Raw genomic sequence first — 19776 nt, forward strand, 5'->3', positions numbered from 1 at the left:
ATATGCGCGACCAAGGCCAACGGAAGGTCCTTGACTTGTTTGTGTTACTGTCCTCTGACACTAACCGGATAAACACATTAAATGTGGACCCACCGACAGAAAACCCTTGGAATATGTGAAGTACTTACTCCCTTTATGTATTTTTCAGAGAACTTCCTGTTTACATCTTTATTCCTTATTTCTCAGGAGCTGTTTTGCTAGGCAATACCTCAAAGCTCCTCATTAGACATTAGTTTTTCCTTGAAGATGAATGTGTTTGTTCCCAGTCAGATAACAGGTGATTAAGAGGGTAAGGAAACAGCCGGATCAACTCCAAATTTCCTAAAGAATGATCTGGATTTGGTGGACTGGGAACAGAATCCTTGCACTTTAACATGGGCAACTAGCTTAACCTCACTGAGCCTAGTTTCTGTTACCTGTGAAATGGGCCCGATACTTGTCTTGCTTATCTCACAGGTATGTTTAGAAGATTGACTGAGACAGTGGATGGGAAAGTCCTTTTCTAATTTTTAAAGGCATTACCTTCATCAGTCTCAAGAGAGTATATGGACTGGAAAGTTTTGACTCATTACTCAGGAATTTGAAATTTCTTCCTAGTTTTTCCATGCTGTTTATTTATCTTGGCATTCTTTGTTATACAGATTTTATATCCAAAATTTAATTCAGTTATTTCAAATTTAGGCTCTGAGAAATGTAGATTTACAGTCCTTATTTAATAATTCTAATAATTTTACTTCAACACACCCCCAGATTCAGTTGACCTGGGTTAAGTCCTAGTATTTTTTAAAGTTTCTCATATAATTCTGATGAGAAGTCGTGGTTGTGAATCACTGAGTTCAGCCATCTTCACTGTGCCCTTTAAGCACGTCCAGCCTCTGGAACTTGGTGTCCCTCTTCCTTCATGTCTGCGTGTTGACATTAGTGCTGCTTATTTCCACTGAACTAATTTCGGTCCTTTTCAGCTTATACCATATTCTGTCCATAGTACATTTTTAATTTACCAAAACAATCTTAATGTTGTTAAGATTCTTTCTTAAACATTTTTATAACTTCCCATGAATCCAGGGTGCTTAATTTTAGCATCTTACTAAAACTTAAATTTGTTAGACATAACTTTGAGGGCAAATTTGTCCAGTCATGAATTCACCACTAATTCTCTGATTTTAACAAATTGGCCAATTTACAAGAATGATATCTTTGGAAACTATGTAAACGGTTACAAAAACAAGTAAGTTGTTTTGTAAATCAGTACTATATTGGATAAATTGGCTATTTAGTGCATTTGGCACGTTGACTAGGATTATGTAAACTACCTGCCTCCTTCATCTCTCCTTTCTCATTTCTCCTCTTACTATATTGGTGTTAATCCTCTCTGAATCGTCACACTTAGACCTTTTGTATGTGTCTTCATTCAACATGGGACAGCCTACTCCTTGTGGGGCATAGTTTCTCTTGCAAGGTCATGTAGGACAAATACTTCATGCACTTTCAGACTTTCTATCAGACCTCATAAAAGTGGGTTAGGAAGGCTCACAGGAGGAAAAATGTGGCAATAAACGAATAAAGAGCATCTTCAGAAACAATGAAAAAAGGCAAAACAAGAGCTTTTCATGGTGGTATAATCTTTAGGATATTACCAGGGTCATTTAGACTCAGTCTTGGTTTTTTAATTTCTTTCGGTAAGGATTGATTTTTCTTTTTTACTTTCATTCCTTTTTTTAAGATCTTCCGAAGAACAGAGAGAAATTGTCCTTTTTTAAAATAGGAAAAAACTTATTTTGTCTTGAAAAATCCATATAGATCTATTAAACCCTGTTTTAAATCTAAGATACATAATGGATATTGATGATCTTATTTTCTTGAATCATTTTCTTGTTTTATCATCCTAGAAATCATTTTATTATTATCCATCAACTGTTTTGAACTATGCTAGAAAGGACTAAAATAATACAAAAATGAAGGGATAATAGAATCACATAGAAAGATGTTACAATAAGTGAACTATTAAATAATATTTCAGCTTTCTTATTGTGTTATTCACTGTATATCAACAATTGAAAAGTCTGAAATTTTACCCTTGCAAGTTGCCAGGGTAGCTGGTCACTGTTTCATGGATGCTGGAGAAGACACAAGACAAAGACTTTCTTGTTTATATTTACAGTGTGGCAGGCCCCATGAGCTACATGTTTGCTTTGGTTCCTGTTGCTCCCCAAATTTTGTAGGGGCAATTTGGAGATGGGTCGAGTGGCTACTGCACAGACAGTGAATTTGTGTTACCTGTGAAGAGCTCTGAGTTTTTGCAACCCCTGATTTTATAAAAGGAACTACAGGAAATCCTACCCAACCTTTGCCCCACATGAAGGCACTGTTTTCCAATTCTGTTTGTTATACAGACATCCTTGAGCAGCTCTACTGGGACAAAAGCTATCACAAGTCAACTAGCAATGCAATGGAGAAGTACCTACCAACAAAATATTGTATTATCTTTCAAGAAGAATTTTTAAAATGTTTTTTATTATTATTATTTTTATTGAACTCAGACTGGGAATACAGAATTTCTCATTTTCTCCCATAATGACAAGAAAAGGAAGCTGACAGAGAAAGAGGAGAATGACATGTCATAGTTATTAGATGATTAAAAAGATGAATAAAAAGAGACCGACAATGGGCCTGACCAGGTGGTGGCACAGTGGATAGAGTATCGGACTGGGATGCAGAGAACCCAGGTTTTGAAACCCTGCGATCACCAGCTTGAGTGTGGGCTCACCAGCTTAAGCGCGGGGTTGCTGACTTGAGCGTAGGATCATGGACATGACCCCATGGTCGCTGGCTTGAGCCCAAAGGTCACTGGCTTGAAGCCCAAAGGTCACTGGATTGAGGCCCAAGGTCTCTGGCTTGAGCCCAAGGTCACTGGCTGAGCAAGGGGTCACCCGCTCTGCTGTAGCCCCCCAGTCAAGGCACAAATGAGAAAGCAATCATGGAACAACTAAGGAGCTGCAACAAAGAATTAAAGTTTCTCATCTCTCTCCCTTCCTGTCTGTCTGTTCCTATCTGTCCCTCTCTCTGACTCTGACTCTGTCACTGTCTCTGGCTCTGTCAAAAAAAAAAGAGAGAGAGTTAGAAAGTGATACTCTAGATGCTAATGATGATGGTGAAATTCATTATATAAACAAAAAATCAGATTATGAGTCTTGAAATGACAATATCCCAGATGAATTTTTGAAAACTCAAGAATCAACGAATGAATAGTATATTTCTAAGGAAAAAAAGGAAATTGGATACACTCATCCCATTAGCTATTCAACAAGAAGGACTTCATCGTGCAATATTTTGCAAACAGGAACCTGAACCAGCCCATTCTACTAAAAGAATGTGTGACAGTACTCTTTCATCTGTTACGTTTCTCACCAAAATTAACTTCAGATGATTGCTAAGTGGGCAGATATGATATCAGATTGTGTAAAAATGTGATTGGAAGGAAATGATGATATAGCAATGAAAATTTTTATTGGACAAATCATGCTTATAAGTCTAAAAAATGAAAAAAAAGCAACTATATAGTAAAGAAGATAGCTTGATCAATTTAAAAATATTTGGAGCTGTCACAGTTTAGAAACACTAAGCTTTGAAAATGCAAGTGCAAGAAGAATGTACCAGAAGTGATAATAAACTAAAACTCATTAGAAATATATTTGAAATCTGGAATCAGTATTTACGAGACAGGTATTTTCTAGAATTGAGAAGGACAATTATTCTGTAGTCCATTGCATTCATACCTGAAAACCAGAAGGATATGTAATATGCTTAAATTCTCACTAAAATTTCTTATAAAGTTATTTTTATTTTTTACTAATTTTTTTCTAAAACTCCATCTATTGGGCCAGAATAATAAATGGTGACTACTGATTTTCTTGATAATTGTTGTGGTCCAAGGATTTGTGAGCAAACTACTCTGTATTCCCTTTTTGTTGTTGTTTGTGTTTGTTACAAATAAATCTCTGTGATTCCCACAGTGTTCAAGTTACAATTAGCTTTAAGTGATATTACTGTAAATTTGATAGACTCAGTTTTTAATATCAATAGGCATCTTATTTGCATCTCCAGAAAGTTTTTTAAAGCACTGGCTTCCTTTACGTATAAGAAGGAGAGAGCATATATACTTCCAATAGGGCTCTGTATGACTTTGAGATATGTACCTATGTCTGCACCTTCTTAGAAATAATATAGAGCAAAGCTCTCACTTGTGGCCTCCAACTTAAGTTTGGTATTGGGAGGAAATGGCAGGGTAAACAATACAAAATACTTCAATTTAGTCTTTCTGACTGGTACTTCTAATGAGTGTTTTGTCCTAGAATGTCCTAAGAAAATGTGGGGAGCAGGAGTCATTTCAAAATTTATTTTATTGTTACAACTTTATTATTTCATTTAGAATGTATTCCAGAACTTACACACCCAGATTCACTTGACAGCATATGGGCTTATTCCCAAATCAAATGTATATGATCTGATGATTTTTCACATTAACAAATTGTTTAAATGTCATTGCATGTTAACGTTACTGGATGACTGAAAAGCAATTGTAGCACCAAATATAATAAGTATTAAATAGCTATTACTATTAACACCATACATACAAAGAACAGTAAGGCATAGTTCCTATACTTAAATTTCCCAATTAAATGGGAAAAAGGTAGTCAATGAAAAATCACAATATAATATACATATTTTTTGCTGTTGCCCTAATAATTGACTTTCATTCAGGAGCCCAAAGAAAATGTTTGATCTAATTTAGGGTTTTGGCAGAATAAAGTCTGATGTAGTAATATTATAGTTTGATTCACATAAAGCTAGTGCTTCGAAGGACTTATTGGTAAAGGAAAGATCGAATATTCTATCCAGTTTCTGTATAATAAGCATGATGTAGTCATACCTAATTTCCAGAGTATTGCATGTTTTCTTATTTTTTATATGTACCTTAAATGTCAAAGTCATATGATTTGGGATACTTACTTTTTAAAAAATGCATCCAGTAAATTCTACAAAACTTGTTTATTTCAGTTGTGTTACAGGATAGTGGCGGGGAGTGGCGGGAGCCTAAATTCAAAATTTCAAATTGTTTCGGCAGTTGAAGTTTCAGGAAGACAATCGGTTGTGGCAAACGTTAGATGAATGCGCTCACCAAATAGTACTGTCAGCTGCATTCTGCCCCTGGCTTCCATGATCTGTCTTTTGCATCCAATGGCTACAAATTCCGAAACTGTCTGGCTTTATTTTAATATATATACTTCTACTCCCATATACTCACATGTCCCCTCTTGCCCGTCTACTCACTATGCAGAACGTACCTTAGCAGAGCGTCTCCATACTCAGAGTTTATGTTTAGTGAGCCATCTACCAAAATGTGCTGCTATCATTTCAAATTATTGGTGCTTTGAACTAAGGATGGCCTAGCAGTTGGGATTCCTTAAAGGAGAGTTCAGTTGAATTTTCGATGGCTTTAAAATCTTCTAGATAGTCACTGCTTTGGCAGCAGTCAACCAGGAAAATTCTTTGTACAAGATCCAAAAGAGTGTTTCTAAGTGTTCAAAAAAGGATTAATTATGAAAGCAAACTTTAAAAGTATAGGCAGAGTTGATCTCAGTTTATTTTGAAATTAAGTCTCAAAGCCACGATGATAAAAATAAAATCCCTTGCCTGATTTCTATTTAGATCTGATCTGCCTGTCACCAGAAATCCATCCATATAGGGGGATTAACTGTTCACATGCTCTCTCACTGTCCGAGTGCTATGTGTGGAGTAATGGAAAATGATTAATTTGTTCTGTCATTCTCTTTGAGAACACAGGACATCCCTTAAAAGGAAAATAACCCTTTATTTTCGAGAACAGAGGAGATTAATTATGTTCACCTCACCAAGCTGCTTTTAAGTAAATTAACCTGGACCCTACCTCAGCCAGAGCAATTATCATTCCTTATCAGTATTCCATATCGGGACCCTCTGTTCCACATGTTAAATACGGAAGAGGCAGATGCGATTGCCTACTTGTGCGTGCCTTGACACTTGGGGCGAGGGCTTTGCAATATTTGGGAAGTGGTTAGCCTTTGCAGTGTCTGCCCTGTGTCCAGTGTCCCCATCGGGGCCTGACACGGCTAAGACCCTGTCATCTCATCCACAGGAAGCAGGTTGCTCTTTACATCACACATTACTACTTTGTCCTACGAGGTCCGCAAAAGATTCTGTTCTCACCTCTCTCTCTTTCACTCACTAGAGTCTAGACTATTTGACACAACTTGACTGCCCCTCATTTTTATTCCAGTTTTTTTTATAATTATGTATTTAATTTTGAGTCTTTTTGGAAACATTCTCTGTCCCTCAGAACCAGTTTGTTTTTAAATTCTAACTTTGAAAAATAACTTGTGTTATATTTTTCTTTTCACATTTCTAGCTTCTAAGTATGTCTTTATTGATCATTGCGTTGAGAAGGTTTCATTCATAAAGCTAAAATCTATTGTGTGTAATATGAAGTATTCAGTACTGGAAATATAGGAAAAAATATAGTCCAACCTCTAAGGAATTTACTGTCTCCTGAAATGGACAGGTAAACACACAGTTGGGATATGATTAGATATGTGATGGGAGACATGTTTAGAGGCACTAAGGATGGGCACCTAACCCAGACATTAGGGGTGAAGTTTACAAAACAATCCCTAGTGTTACCACTGTAATCATAGCTAGTGTCCCACCCTGCTCTGAGTACTCTACATGTGTTAATATATTTCATCCTTACAATAATTCTACACTATGGATATTATTATAATTCCTACTTATACATGAGGAAACTGAGTCTCACTGCAGAGGTATCCAAGAATTTCTTTAAGGACAGATAGCCAGTAGGTGACTAATTTAGTGTGTCGCCCAGGCCTACATACCCAAGAGCCCATGCTTTTAACTACCATGTTGGAGGAGGCAGTGCCCGAGCTAGGCCTGTGGAAGGGGCATCAGTGAGCCGTTTTAAGCAGTGTGCAGAGAACATTTTAGACAGATGGTCCTTCGTGTGCCAAGTCATGACAGCACAGAAGCTTTGAGGTGAGAAGCAAAAGTATGGAATAACATTTATGATAATAGAACCAGAAGCTGATTAGCAAGCAGTGTGTAGATGAGGGAAGAACTAGAAAATCCTATTTTATTTTTAAGTTAGGACAGTTATAAGATGTTAAAAAAGAAAAAGGAAGTTCTTTGTCTGCTTTTGAAAGTGTCTGTTCTAAAAATACAAAATAGCATGCACTGGCCTGGTAGCTCTGTGGATTAGGGCATCATACCAATACACTAAGGTTGTGGGTTCAATTCCTGGTCAGGGCACATACAAGAATCAACCAATGAATGTATAAATAAGTGGAACAACACATTGATCTCTCTCTGTGTGTCTTCCTCTCTTTCTTTCCCTCTCTCTCCCCCCTTCTCTCTCTAAAATCAATAAATAATTTAGAATAAAATAAATTTATAAAATGACAGACATTTGGAATTGGTAATTTGATGGGGTAAATACCCAAGAAGACAAAATGTCTTCCTTTTTTTCTTGTGCAGTCAGTCATTAGCTCTGCTTTCTGTCATTGGAGAGTAAAGGTTTTCTCACCCCACTGGTGTGCTTGGGTCTATATTAACCTCTAGAATCCCACATAGGATTTTCTCTTTAGTTTACTTCCTCTCTATAAAATAACTTTTTACCCTCTCTCCAACTTTTTAAACTTTAAAATGAGGTCTGATCCACTCTGGAAAGAAATTAAAGCTGCAGTGGACTAAAGCTAGAGCCAGAAGGGCTCTTAGAGGTCTTTCCAGCCTACTTTCCCATTTTCCTGATTTGGAAACTGAAGCCCATGGGTTACATGATTTTCCCGGGTTCATACAACTGGTTATGGCAAAGCTGAGATATAACTTTGTATATCCTGATTTCTAACCACTGATCTTTTTCATTTAGTCTTGCCGCCTAGCCTCAAACAGAAGGTTATCTATTGTCTAGTTGTTAATTTAAATAATGTAATGTTATACGTGTTTTTGAGATGTGAGAGTATTTGGGGTAAATCCAGTGTTTGTGGTATGGCACCATTGGCCTTGTGGGGGTTCTCCCAGTAAATTTCTCAGGGAGCTCCACCCAAATGGCACCTCTGATGTGGGTGTCAGAGTTTCTGCTACTCAGAAACTGGGAGGGAGATGCTGTCTCACCTCCTCACAGTACTCCCACGCTTCAGTTTTTCTCTTGCTCAGGGATGAGCAGCTAGGAATCTGCATAAGTTATCCGAGGGCTCCTTTTGGCTGTGAATGAGAGCATGTCACTCCTCTGCTCAAAACAGAAGTCCTTCTATCTCATTTAGAATTAAATACAAAAACTTGACTGTGGCCTAAAAGACTCTCTAGGATCTTGCCCTAGACATCTTGGTCTTTATCTGGTGCTCTCACTCAGCTCATTTCTAGAGCAGTATCATAGATAGAGCAGGCATTCAATAAAAGTTTGCAGACTAAATAAGTGAATGAAAGCCTTTTCTTCATTGAATACGACTCATTTCCTTGTTCAAAAAGCAGTACCTCTTTCATGGAGGCACTGTGAGAAATGCTGGGCATATACGGGTGAGGGAGACAGACATTCCTGCCCTCACAAGGCTTACCACCCGTGTCAGCACAAACTAGAATCAAATAATCACACAACCAAAGTTAACCTTAGTACTCTGATAAATGTTACAAAGGAAAGGCTCATAATGCAATGGAGAGCTTATTTGACTTTTACCTTCCCTGGAGAAGTGATGAAAGACACTAAATGTTAACCAATCACTTAAGATTTACACATTTCATTAGATGTAAAATTTACATTTAAAAAATAAATTTCCAAGTGGAGAGTTAATCATGTGCATACTGAAGCCTTTAGGGAAAAGTGTCCTCATGTCTCTAAAATATAAGTTGGGTTAATGGATAGACATAGGGATAAATAGATAGATTGATGTGTGATAAAGCAAATATAACAAAATGTTAATAGGAGAATCTAGGTGGTAGGTATGTGAGTAATCTCTAAATTTCTTTCAGATTTGCTGTATGCTTGAAAATGCTCATAATGTTGGGGAACGTTTTAACCAAATGAGACCGTGTTCTCCACTGAGGGCACAGTACGTTCAAAAGTAATTTACCTGCCATTACATTTGTTACTTTTATGTTTTGAATGACGTCTGTAGAACAGTAAATATATTTCTAAATATTGGATATAGTGGTCATTGTTTGTCTTGTTTCTGCTTTATACTCTGTTGATCAACTTTTATTAGCTATGATTTTAGATTGTCACTGACCCCTGCTTCTGTATTTGAGAGTTACTAGAGTTGATAGTGCCTCACAGAATCAACATTTTTTTTTTTAATGCCTGGTATTTGGAAGATACCAACACCAACGTTCAATGTACTCTCTCATTCACACACTGGTAAATCCTGTGGGTGTGGAATAATAAAGACATTCATGGTTTATCCTCATTTTGTGAGTGAATGAATAAATGAATGAGTGGGGCAAAAGCTTAGAAGGGCAGGGCAGTGATATTCACCAAAACACAAAATACAAGTAGCATAATGGAAACTGTGTGTACCTACAAGCAGGTACACTGACTTTCAGGTCAGCATACCTCCCACCTCACTATGGTTCCTTGGCCAGAGTGAAGCACATGTCTGAGCCCAGGGAGCCCAGCAGCATAGTTCTTTTCCTGCCCCCTTGGCCGACATCGCTAAACTCAGTCTCTTCCAGGAAACCCTTGCTTACACTGATCGCCCATCATTAACAGGCAGTCACATTGGGGGGGGGGGGGGGAGGCAAATGTTTTTTAATTTCTTTTCTTCGTGAATATATTTTATTTTCCATTTTTTAAGAAATTTCTCTGATTTCACAGAAATTAGATTGTGAATCTCAAGACACTCATCTTCGTAGAATAGTTGTACGGGTCTGATTTATTATTCAGCATACAGAGAACACTAAACAAGTCCTCATTTTTCTTGGTATGTTATTTTTCCTTTATGTCAGGGAGTGGCAACAAAAATGTTTAAAGAGGGAGTCTCCAGTGTCTAATGGGGAAGAGAGAGGTTTCTTTATTCTCTGTGTGCACCTTGCTCCTTCAACCCATTCATTTAAAAAGAAAAATCCCCCAATTAAGCTACAATAAGGTTATGGGTTGACTATAATTTATAATTTGGTTATGTCTAAAAATAAGAAAGCAATAATCTGAATGGGAGATTCTGTAGATTTTATGTGGTTCATCACAACAAAATTAGTATGAATAAGAATTACAAAATATCCAGAAAGGCTGCTTTATCTAGACTTCCCAGTGAAGATATGCTATCCTCACATTTTATAAATTTTTGCTTTTTAAAGGAGATCTACCATTTTGGACTCAAAATGGTGTCATTTGAAGACAAATAGAATTTGTTGACAAAAATTCATCTGGATCTTAACTCAAATATAGTCTCTGATGTCATATCGCCACATTAACTGGTGCTTTAGTTTGTTCGTTCGTTTGTTTTTTAATGAGCCTTATGAACTTCTTACCCTAAGACACACGGAAACACTTCTAGGTGGGTGTCTGATCTTTAGACCTGTCCCAAAGGACACGATCTAGAAATAGATTTTTCTGATAACTCCCAAGAAATCCACACACCTTTGAGCACTGGGGCTCTTTGAAGGGTGTGTATCAGCGAAATGCCTTTGCCATCCTGTTCTCTGCTACTGTTCAGTTGGTTCCAGCGAGTGTCTTACACGGTTTGGATGAAAAGAAGGCCCTGTGAAGCCAATACAGCTGTGCTGGATGCAGTCACCACAGGCAGAAAGTCAGACAGTCTATCCTTTTTATGATCTCACCCTTCCTCTCCTTGAAACATGTTTACTCAGGTCCTTTTACCATCTTTCAGCCATTTGTCAAGAAAGTTTTGCAGTGGATCTCTTTCCAAACGAAATAGAATTGCATTTTTGAACCCAAATAAACGGCTCCATACTGTGTTTATTTAATATCTGTGTGGTGCCAAAAATGCACACATTTACTTTAGAATAAAAATATAGACAGCATCTTCTTTAATTTATTTGTCTCAACCTTAAAACATATGATTCCAATAGCGCTGTAAGAACATGGCAGTTGTTATATGTTAACAAGAAAATAAACACGCAAACTTAACAAAAAGAGGTGTATTTACTAAAATATTCCTACGGTTAAATCTGTTACTTAAGCTTTTGCTACAAGAAATAAGAATCTAAGGATTGCAATGAAACTCCATTCTTATTCCTAATTGCTGCTACTTATGTTGTCAGACTATATTATTTAATTCCCGTGCAGTCTGAAACAAAGGCATGACTAAAGAAAAATATACTGTGGACCAGTACAAACCGCTCCACTCCGCACAGTTTGGTGTGTGTTGAAGATTTGGGGGATAGTAATCCTGCCAGCTTATTCTTTGCCCTTTCAACAGATATCTAAACATAAGTGTAAGTGCAAAAGCCACAGGGGCCTCGTAGACAGGACTTCTGAATTTCACTGTTGTCTTTTATCACCTGATCTGGCCCTTAGTCTAGAGAAAATAAATGCAACAGCAAACTTCTGCTTTCGGGTTTTTAATCAAGAGGCTAAGATGCAGTGGGTTGATTAGGACATGGTAACTCTGCCTTTGTCTTCATGCAGCCAAAATTTATTAAAGCCCCTCTGTGGTCAGGTAGTGTGCTATGCTCGTGCTAAATGTTACCAAATGGTATTAGTATCCTGAAACTCAATCTCCTACTTAACTTTCTCTAATCAACAGAAACACCGTCTTTACCCCTTCTGTGTGTATATGTGCCTGGACGTGTGCTCTTGGCACAGATTCTATAGCACAGGCAAATTGAAATTCTTTCTGGATTCATCTGGAAACTTCTCTCCTGGACATAAATCCACAGGACATGTCTCCAAAATTTGAGCTGCTAAGAGTTAAGACCTGGAGAAGGATTTGGAATTATGTAAAGCACTCACTTCTGGTTACTATCTTTTTAAGCTGGTGATTTACCACAAAAATATTTCTGCAATAAGGAAATTGCCACATCTACATATGCTAGCTCAGATTCACATCAGAGGTTTGCTAACACAGGACTGTGTGGAGGCTCTTCCGTTGCTTATTGGTACAATGGGGATAACAGTAGCATTTATATCATCGGGCGATATGGGGATTAAAAAATATATTCAAAATTGAATTATATTTTTATGTCTTAGTTTTCATTGTGCTAAAGCAATTGATCATTTGCTCTGCCAATCCTTGTAGACCAGTGAGATATAAGCCTCTGAGATATAGTCTTAATTGTGAATTTTCTTTGCTTTCAGATAGCATTTGAAATTTTGGGTCTTATAAATTGTCAAAGGAGAAACAGTCTTTAGCCCCTTTGTGAATGTCTTAGTTCTTCTAGAAAATTGATTTAAAGAAATTAAAGGCAGGTTAATCACCTGTCATTTGCTGATACCATTGTTAAATAGACCCAAGAAATTTTTCATTCTAACAGTGAGGACTTATCTGTGTCATTTAAAGCATTAGATTATGTAAGGCAGAAATAATTAACCAGCTTAATAGATAAGTTTCCCTGACTTGGACAAGGTATTTTGTCCTAAGAACTAACAAAATAAAGTCCTTCATAGTATCTCTAAAATGTAACAAGCTTCTTATTTAGACTATTCATCTGCTACTGATTCTTGTCTCTCCGGCACTGTTAGCTTTGGGGGAAAAATGACCTTGCAATGACCTGTAATGTGACAAGACTCTAACCAGAGAACCATAGACAATCTCACATTTTTTTTAAAAAAAGAGGCCCTGGCTAGCTAGCTCAGTGGTAGAGCATTGGCCCGGTGTGTGCAGGTCCTGGGTTTGATTCCCTTCAGGGCACACAGGAGAAGCGCCCATCTGCTTCTCTACCCTTTCCCCTCTCCTTCTTCTCTATCTCTCTCTCTTCCCCTCCTATAGCCAAGGCTCCATTGGAGCGAAATTGGCCTGGGTGCTGAGGATGGCTCCATGGACTCCACCTTAGGCTCTAGAATGGCTCTGGTTGCAATGGAGCAACATCCCAGATGGGTGGAGCATCGCCCCCTGGTGGGCATGCTGGGTGGATCCTGGTTGGACACATGAGGCAGCCTGCTTGTCTGCCTTCCTGCTTCTCACTTCAGAAAAATGCAATAAATAAATATAAATAAATAAATAAATATAAAAATAAAAAAGAGTTTGAATGTAAATATGGATACTCTTAAGTCTATGCCATAGTGGTGGTTTTAACCACACTCCCATGCATAGAGAGTGAGAAGATAGTGAGAAAACAATGTACTCCTCACAATATCACTTACTCACAAAATGATGAGACCTGAGATCCCCGAAGGCCTGGACTGACTGTTTTCGTTACTTTACATGTCACTATTGCAGACGGCCAAGAAGTCTCAGCATCTGTATTTGTAATTTCCTTTAAATAAATGCAGTTCACTTTTTTCTTTGTCTAATTCTTACATCTTTTATCCATATTTCTCCCCCTATTAACTTGAAAGTTTCTAAGAACAACCACTATGCTATCTATGTCTTGTTGATCTTTCTATGATATCCAGGTAAACATTTAATGTTAATTAATTTGCTAGACTATAAGGATAAGTAAGGATAAAGGCATGTGTACCAGAAAGTATTTGTGATATTGAGGAGGCTATTTAGAAACAACACATGAGTGGAAGTAAGCCACAACTAAAGTAGATGCTCAAAAAGTATGAACAGTCTGACCAGATGGTGGCGCAATGGATAGAGCATCGAACTGGGATGTGGAGGACCAGGTTCAAAAATCCCGAGGTTGATGGCTTGAGTGCTAGCTCATCTGGCTTGAGTGCGGGACTACTGGCTTGAGCGTGGAATCATAGACATGACACCATGGTCACTGGTTTGAGCTCAAAGGTCATTGGCTTGAAGACCAAGGTCGCTGGCATGAGCCCAAGGTCACTGTGGGCTTGAGCAAGGGGTCACTTGTTATGATGGAGCCCCTTGGTCAAGGCACATATGAGAAAGCAATCAATGAACAACTAAGGTACCACAACAAAGAGTTGATACTTCTCATCTCTCTCCCTTCCTGTCTGTCTGTCCCTGTCTCTCTCTGTCTTTCTGTCTCTGTCACACAAAAAAAGAATAAACATGTTAATGGAAAGATGAGGGTAAGGGAGGGGCATAGAAAAATAACTGCATTTAAGTAGGAGCCAATGCTTTTTTAAGGTTCACAAAGAAAAAGGCACGATTTGAATATACATCTTAACTGTATACCCAAATAGTCAAAATAAACTATATGTAAAAACATTCAAGAAAAAAAATTTTCATGGAGTCACTTAATTGATTGAAAATGGTAAGCGAAACTATATGCATAACATGTTGGATTTTACAGTAGGGAAAGAGATTATTTGCTTATTTTAATAACAAAGTAAGTTTCACATATAGAATGCAGGTACAGAAGGTCACTTTTGAATATGAAAAAATTATGGGATAAAAAAGGGAAATAAAGTATAAAAACTACAAGTCAATAGAATCACTGTTTATGATAATTTTATTCAGAGCATAAAACTTGCTTTAAAATCACCATGGCATTGATTTGTATTGTATTGTTCAAGAACCAATATAATTCTTAAGGAAATTTGTAATTTTTACTGTTTAAATGCATATTGCATGTATGCTGACTAAAACAGCTTGCACTCTTAAACTAATATGTTGGGTCCTGTGTTAAGAAATATGCCATTTGATGAATCTTTCTTATACATGAAGAAATTAAATGAAACCATTTAAAATGCATGGCAGTGTAAGTGAGCTCATGGTTAAAAGGAGACAATCATCTAATGTTAAGCAGAAGAAGCAAAATACTAAATACTTTAAGTGGCACTTGAAAAGGAAGAATTTATGAACTTAAAGAAACAGCACATATGACTTGCAATTTCAGAATGGTAAAGTAAAGGTGTTTCTGCTCTTCCTTCAAAGAACAACATTAGAAAGATAGGAATATAAGAGATAGACACACTGATATACACATCAAAAACTAAAAGACATCTGTAACTCAAAATTGAAGGACATTAAAAGAAAAATGGTAAAATGATTCAGAACAGGGAAGGTGAAATCCAAGGGCCTATCAAGGGGACAGCAGTGGACGACAAATCTTATTCACCATGCAGAATGTCACAAAGGCTTTGAATTGGAGGGACTAATTACTGCAGAAAGAGAGATTGGAGATGAGTACATAGGAAGTGTCTGCAACGAGGAGTTAGACCCTCAATGCTATGTCTCCATCCTGGCCCCAACACAAACCCTGCAGAGACATAGAATTATTCTCTGAGGAAACTTTGTATTGGAGATGAACATCATTGGGGGAAAATAGGGGATTTAAAATAGGAAGATTAAGTGAAAGTGTATATACCAAAAGATGAGAACATCAGTTCCTAACCTCTATGGCTCTAGAAAAACTGAACTTCCCCTAAGGAAGAAAACCTTTGGCCCTGGCCGGTTGGCTCAGTGGTAGAGCGTCGGCCTGGCGTGCAAGGGGTCCCGGGTTCGATTCCCGGCCAGGGCACACAGGAGAAGCGCCCATCTGCTTCTCCACCCCTCCCCCTCTCCTTCCTCTCTGTCTCTCTCTTCCGCTCCCGCAGCCAAGGCTCCATTGGAGCAAAGATGGCCCGGGCGCTGGGGATGGCTCCTTGGCCTCTGCCCCAGGCGCTAGAATGGCTCTGGTCGCGACAGAGCGATACCCCGGAGGGGCAGAGCATTGCCCCCTGGTGGGCGTGCCGGGTGGATCCCGGTCGGGCGCATGCGGGAGTCTGTCTGACTGTCTCTCCCCGTTTCCAGCTTCGGAAAAATACAAAAAGAAAAAAAAAAAAGAAAAAAAAAACCTTCATATGCTCATAATTTGGAGCATCTTATCCACCCCATATCCCCCCCCCCCCCAACCAGCCAGTGACTGCTTGATAGTCTACAATTGAATTATCTAAGTCTCAGGTGTTATTTTCAATAATTAAAGCTGTGCTAAGCACTGATGTCTAACAGGCCCTGAAACCTCATGGCTTACTACCATAGAGGTTGACGTCTCACTCTTGTGAAGTCCAGTATGGTCAACAGCTCTCCTCTGTCCTGCCGCTCTGCCACCTGAAGCGTGTGGCCTCCAAGGTCCTCATGGCGGAGACTGGGATGGCAGAGTTGGGTTTTTCACTGTCTCATCCCAGAAGTGACACATGTCACTTGCAGTCGCAGTGTAGCATTGAGAACCGTTCACATGGAAGATGTGGGAGAGCACATGGAACATTGGGTGGTCACTAACTTCTCAAAAACTCTGCAAACTTATCCCCAGGTTCTTGTATGACACTTCACTTTCTTCTCATTCACCACCCACGGGGTTTGTCATTTATTTTATTGAAGAGTTATAATTCGTATTAAATGTATAAGCTAATATCTATTGCCCCCCCTATTATGTCCTGACCTTGTCATAGCACTAAGGTATAGACATGCATATGATACAGTCTCTGTTTTCTACCATTTAAGCTCTTAGTTTTTATTGGCTTCAAAATAACTTTTAGATCACTTCCTCTTAGTGTTCTTATTGGTAGGTGTAAATCAGTGACCAACTAATCAAAAGACTATAAGTAATTGATTTATATAATTAACAGTATCTTGCATTCCTGTTGCAAAAATTTAATTTCAGATATTTCTTGAAGACTGCTCCTTTTTCCTTTTTTCACTAAAATAATTGTTGAGCACTCTTCTTTATAATGCCAATATGTGAGGATCTCTAATGTAGTTTATAGCTAAGTAACTGCAAATTCATCCATTTCTTGGTATTACCTTGTGGTTTATTTTTGATATTCACTGGAGCAGGTTTATAAATTAATATTAATATGAAATGCTCTATAGAAAGTTTTATAGAATATCAGTTGAGAGTAACTGTCCAGGAAGAGTTTTTATTTCTGACTCAGTCTTGAAAATGAATCTCATATAGTTTGTAAAGGGAAACCGTTCTTCTGATTTAAAAAGATATATTGATCCTAGAAATATCATTATTTCTGTTCTTATTTGATTCTCTAAATCTACAGCTTCAATTGCTAATACCAGTGGTACGACCGAATTTTAGTAGTTGGGTTCTGAGAATATTAATACAATTTTTATAATGTTCAGTTTCCTTGTGTTTTCTTTGCAGAGTACCCGAGTGGCCTTGGACCATCTGGAGTCTGTCCCTGAGAAACTGAGCCTGCTAGAAGACTTCAGAGACTTCCGAGTAAGGAAGAGTTGGCTTGGCTCTGTCAGTATTCTTGTCTGAGCGAGAACACTTGACATCTTCCTGATGTGCAAAGAAAATTGTAGGGAGCGAGGAAAGACCAAAAGGCATTAGGACCTTTAACCTTCCTTCTTATCAGAGTTTTTGCGATGTCAGGACTGAAAATAATGAAACTTATATATTTATATTAGCACAATATAAGAAAATAGAGACTTTTATTCTACTACTTGAAGCTCATTTGGCTCTGTAAAGCTTTAAGTTTGATTTAGAAATACCTAAGAATTAAGAGAGGTTACATATTACATTGACAAGAGATAATTTTTTTGATAAATAACTTTATGAGTTATCTTTTAATTACAGATTTCCAGAGCACTGTTTCTTTTAGCTAGATGACACTGCCCAGGCCATCCCTATGCTGTAATATATGAATTGAAGTCCATTTAGAGTGTTAGGTTTTCTATCTCATGTAATTTACTGATAGAACTCTAACCACAAAGCATTTCATTAACAATCCAGTTAATGACATGGGTGGATTTACCTACTATCATTTTTTTTATTTATTTAAAAAAAAATTTTTTTTTATTCATTTTAGAGAGGAGAGAGAAAGGGAGAGACAGAGAGGGAGAGAGAGAGGAGAGAGAGACAGAGAGAAGGTGGGGAGGAGCTGGAAGCATCAACTCCCATATGTGCCTTGAGCAGGCAAGCCCAGGGTTTCGAACCAGCAACCTCAGCATTTCCAGGTCAACACTTTATCCACTGCGCCACCACAGGTCAGGCCTCCTACTATCATTTTAAAAAATTCCTCAGAGAGAGAGACGCAAAGCAAATAACACTGCCACCCAGTCCTGCCAGGCAAGGTGCAGACCAGAGAACATTTTCACATAGCTTCTTAGAGATGTATATGCAAAGGACAGTTTTAGTGATCTATAATTTCTTGACCCTGTTTGGTTGAAACTGAGAATGGTGAGAGTTTTCTTGAAAAACATTTTAATCTCTTCTTTTACACTGAATTTAAAATATAACTTACGTTATATTTAGGTTCTATATAAATCTAATATATCTATATGATCTGTATCTAATAAATCTAATATGAGGATATAATGTGTAGGAAATACAGTTTGATTATGCCATATTGATTTATTGCAGACAATGTTAGAAGACGCTTTCAAGGTCTGCCCTATCTTAAAATTACCTTTCATTAAGTATATTTTGGTATTTCACTTACTAAACAGTTTTGGTTGGCATCCAGGTTTGAGCTGACACATCTAGAAATCTAGACTGTCACAGTGCAAAACCAAGTGCTTCTAGTATTACACTACAGTTTTTATTCTTTTTCATGATTTGATTACCTATTTGCAGTTCCTTTGGAAGTATTGTGAAGTCGGTGTCCAAGATGTGATTTTTACTCACCCTTATGCTACCTGGTGCGAGTAGCAGGCAATGTGTTGCACCCTATTCTTCCACCTTTTTTTCTGTAGCCTACAGAAGTCATCTACATGAATGAAGGGCAGACAAGAGAAGGTGTTGCAAACAGGTAGCATTTGTCATTGAGAAACAGATGCCTGTCTTATACCAGCATAAAAACATAAAGTTTAATCTTTAGTGACAGTTAACTTTCCCCCCCTTGGTCTACATTGATCAGAATATTCATTCGTACAATTTAAAAGTTCTGCTCTCTGTTATGATGAAAGGTTTTTTAAAATTATTTTCATCATGTATACTAATGCTTTTATACAAGTCTAGTTTCTATATACACGCACTCATATATGAGGATACTGTATAGTGGAATTTTTAGGGAGACTATTTTTCAAAGTTTAGAATTTTACTTCCCAATACTGATCAATAAAATAGAAACCTTTAGCTTTAAAATGGGAAGTTTATCAGCAAGCATTCCGCCCTGCCATGTGGCAGGCAGTGGCTAAGTACTTTACATTTTTTGAAATCCTCAGAAACAACTTATAGAGGGGCGTTATTTCCCCCCATTCTGCAGTTGAGGACATAGAAGCTTGGAGTAGATCAGTTAGTTGGAACTGGGGTCTAATTCACTGTATTAACAACAAAGCCCATCTGCTTTGCCCTACTGACTGTAGCTTGGAGCTCATTCTATATGTACTGTAAAGCCATCTGTGTGATTAAAATGAACTAATTTAACCAATTTAGTGAAAACTAGGCATAACCTTACATAAAAATACATAAAGCCTTCAGATCATTAGATGTAGATTATTGAAGATTATAGCTTACAAACTCCTAAAACTTTCTAAAAATTAGTGTGCTATGAAAAAGAGTTCAAAGACCCAGGTTCTGGTCCAAGCTCATGCACCAGAAAAAATCACATAACATTTCAGGAGATATTTCCTCATCCAGAAAATGAGGAACTTGAACAATATTGTCTGTGTGGTTCTTATTTATGCTGGTGTCACTAGTAGTTTTCCTGATAATAGTATAGTCTATGACTCATAATCGTGACTATGAACTTCATTTTATTTAGGT

At 37.7% G+C, this 19776-nt stretch overlaps 1 protein-coding gene across 4 annotated transcripts in view; it reads left to right on the top strand.

Annotated features, from left to right (window-relative positions):
* Nucleotides 1-19776, top strand: part of CEP128 (centrosomal protein 128) — a 412477-nt gene that overhangs the window by 369171 nt on the left and 23530 nt on the right. For all 4 annotated transcript variants that reach the window (XM_066342939.1, XM_066342940.1, XM_066342941.1 and 1 more), the window contains one exon: nt 17209-17286. In XM_066342939.1, coding sequence (XP_066199036.1) covers nt 17209-17286 — 78 coding nt within the window. The remainder of the gene's footprint in view (nt 1-17208; nt 17287-19776) is intronic.

Source organism: Saccopteryx leptura, chromosome 6 (assembly GCF_036850995.1).
Source record: "Saccopteryx leptura isolate mSacLep1 chromosome 6, mSacLep1_pri_phased_curated, whole genome shotgun sequence".
Lineage (NCBI taxonomy): Eukaryota > Metazoa > Chordata > Mammalia > Chiroptera > Emballonuridae > Saccopteryx > Saccopteryx leptura.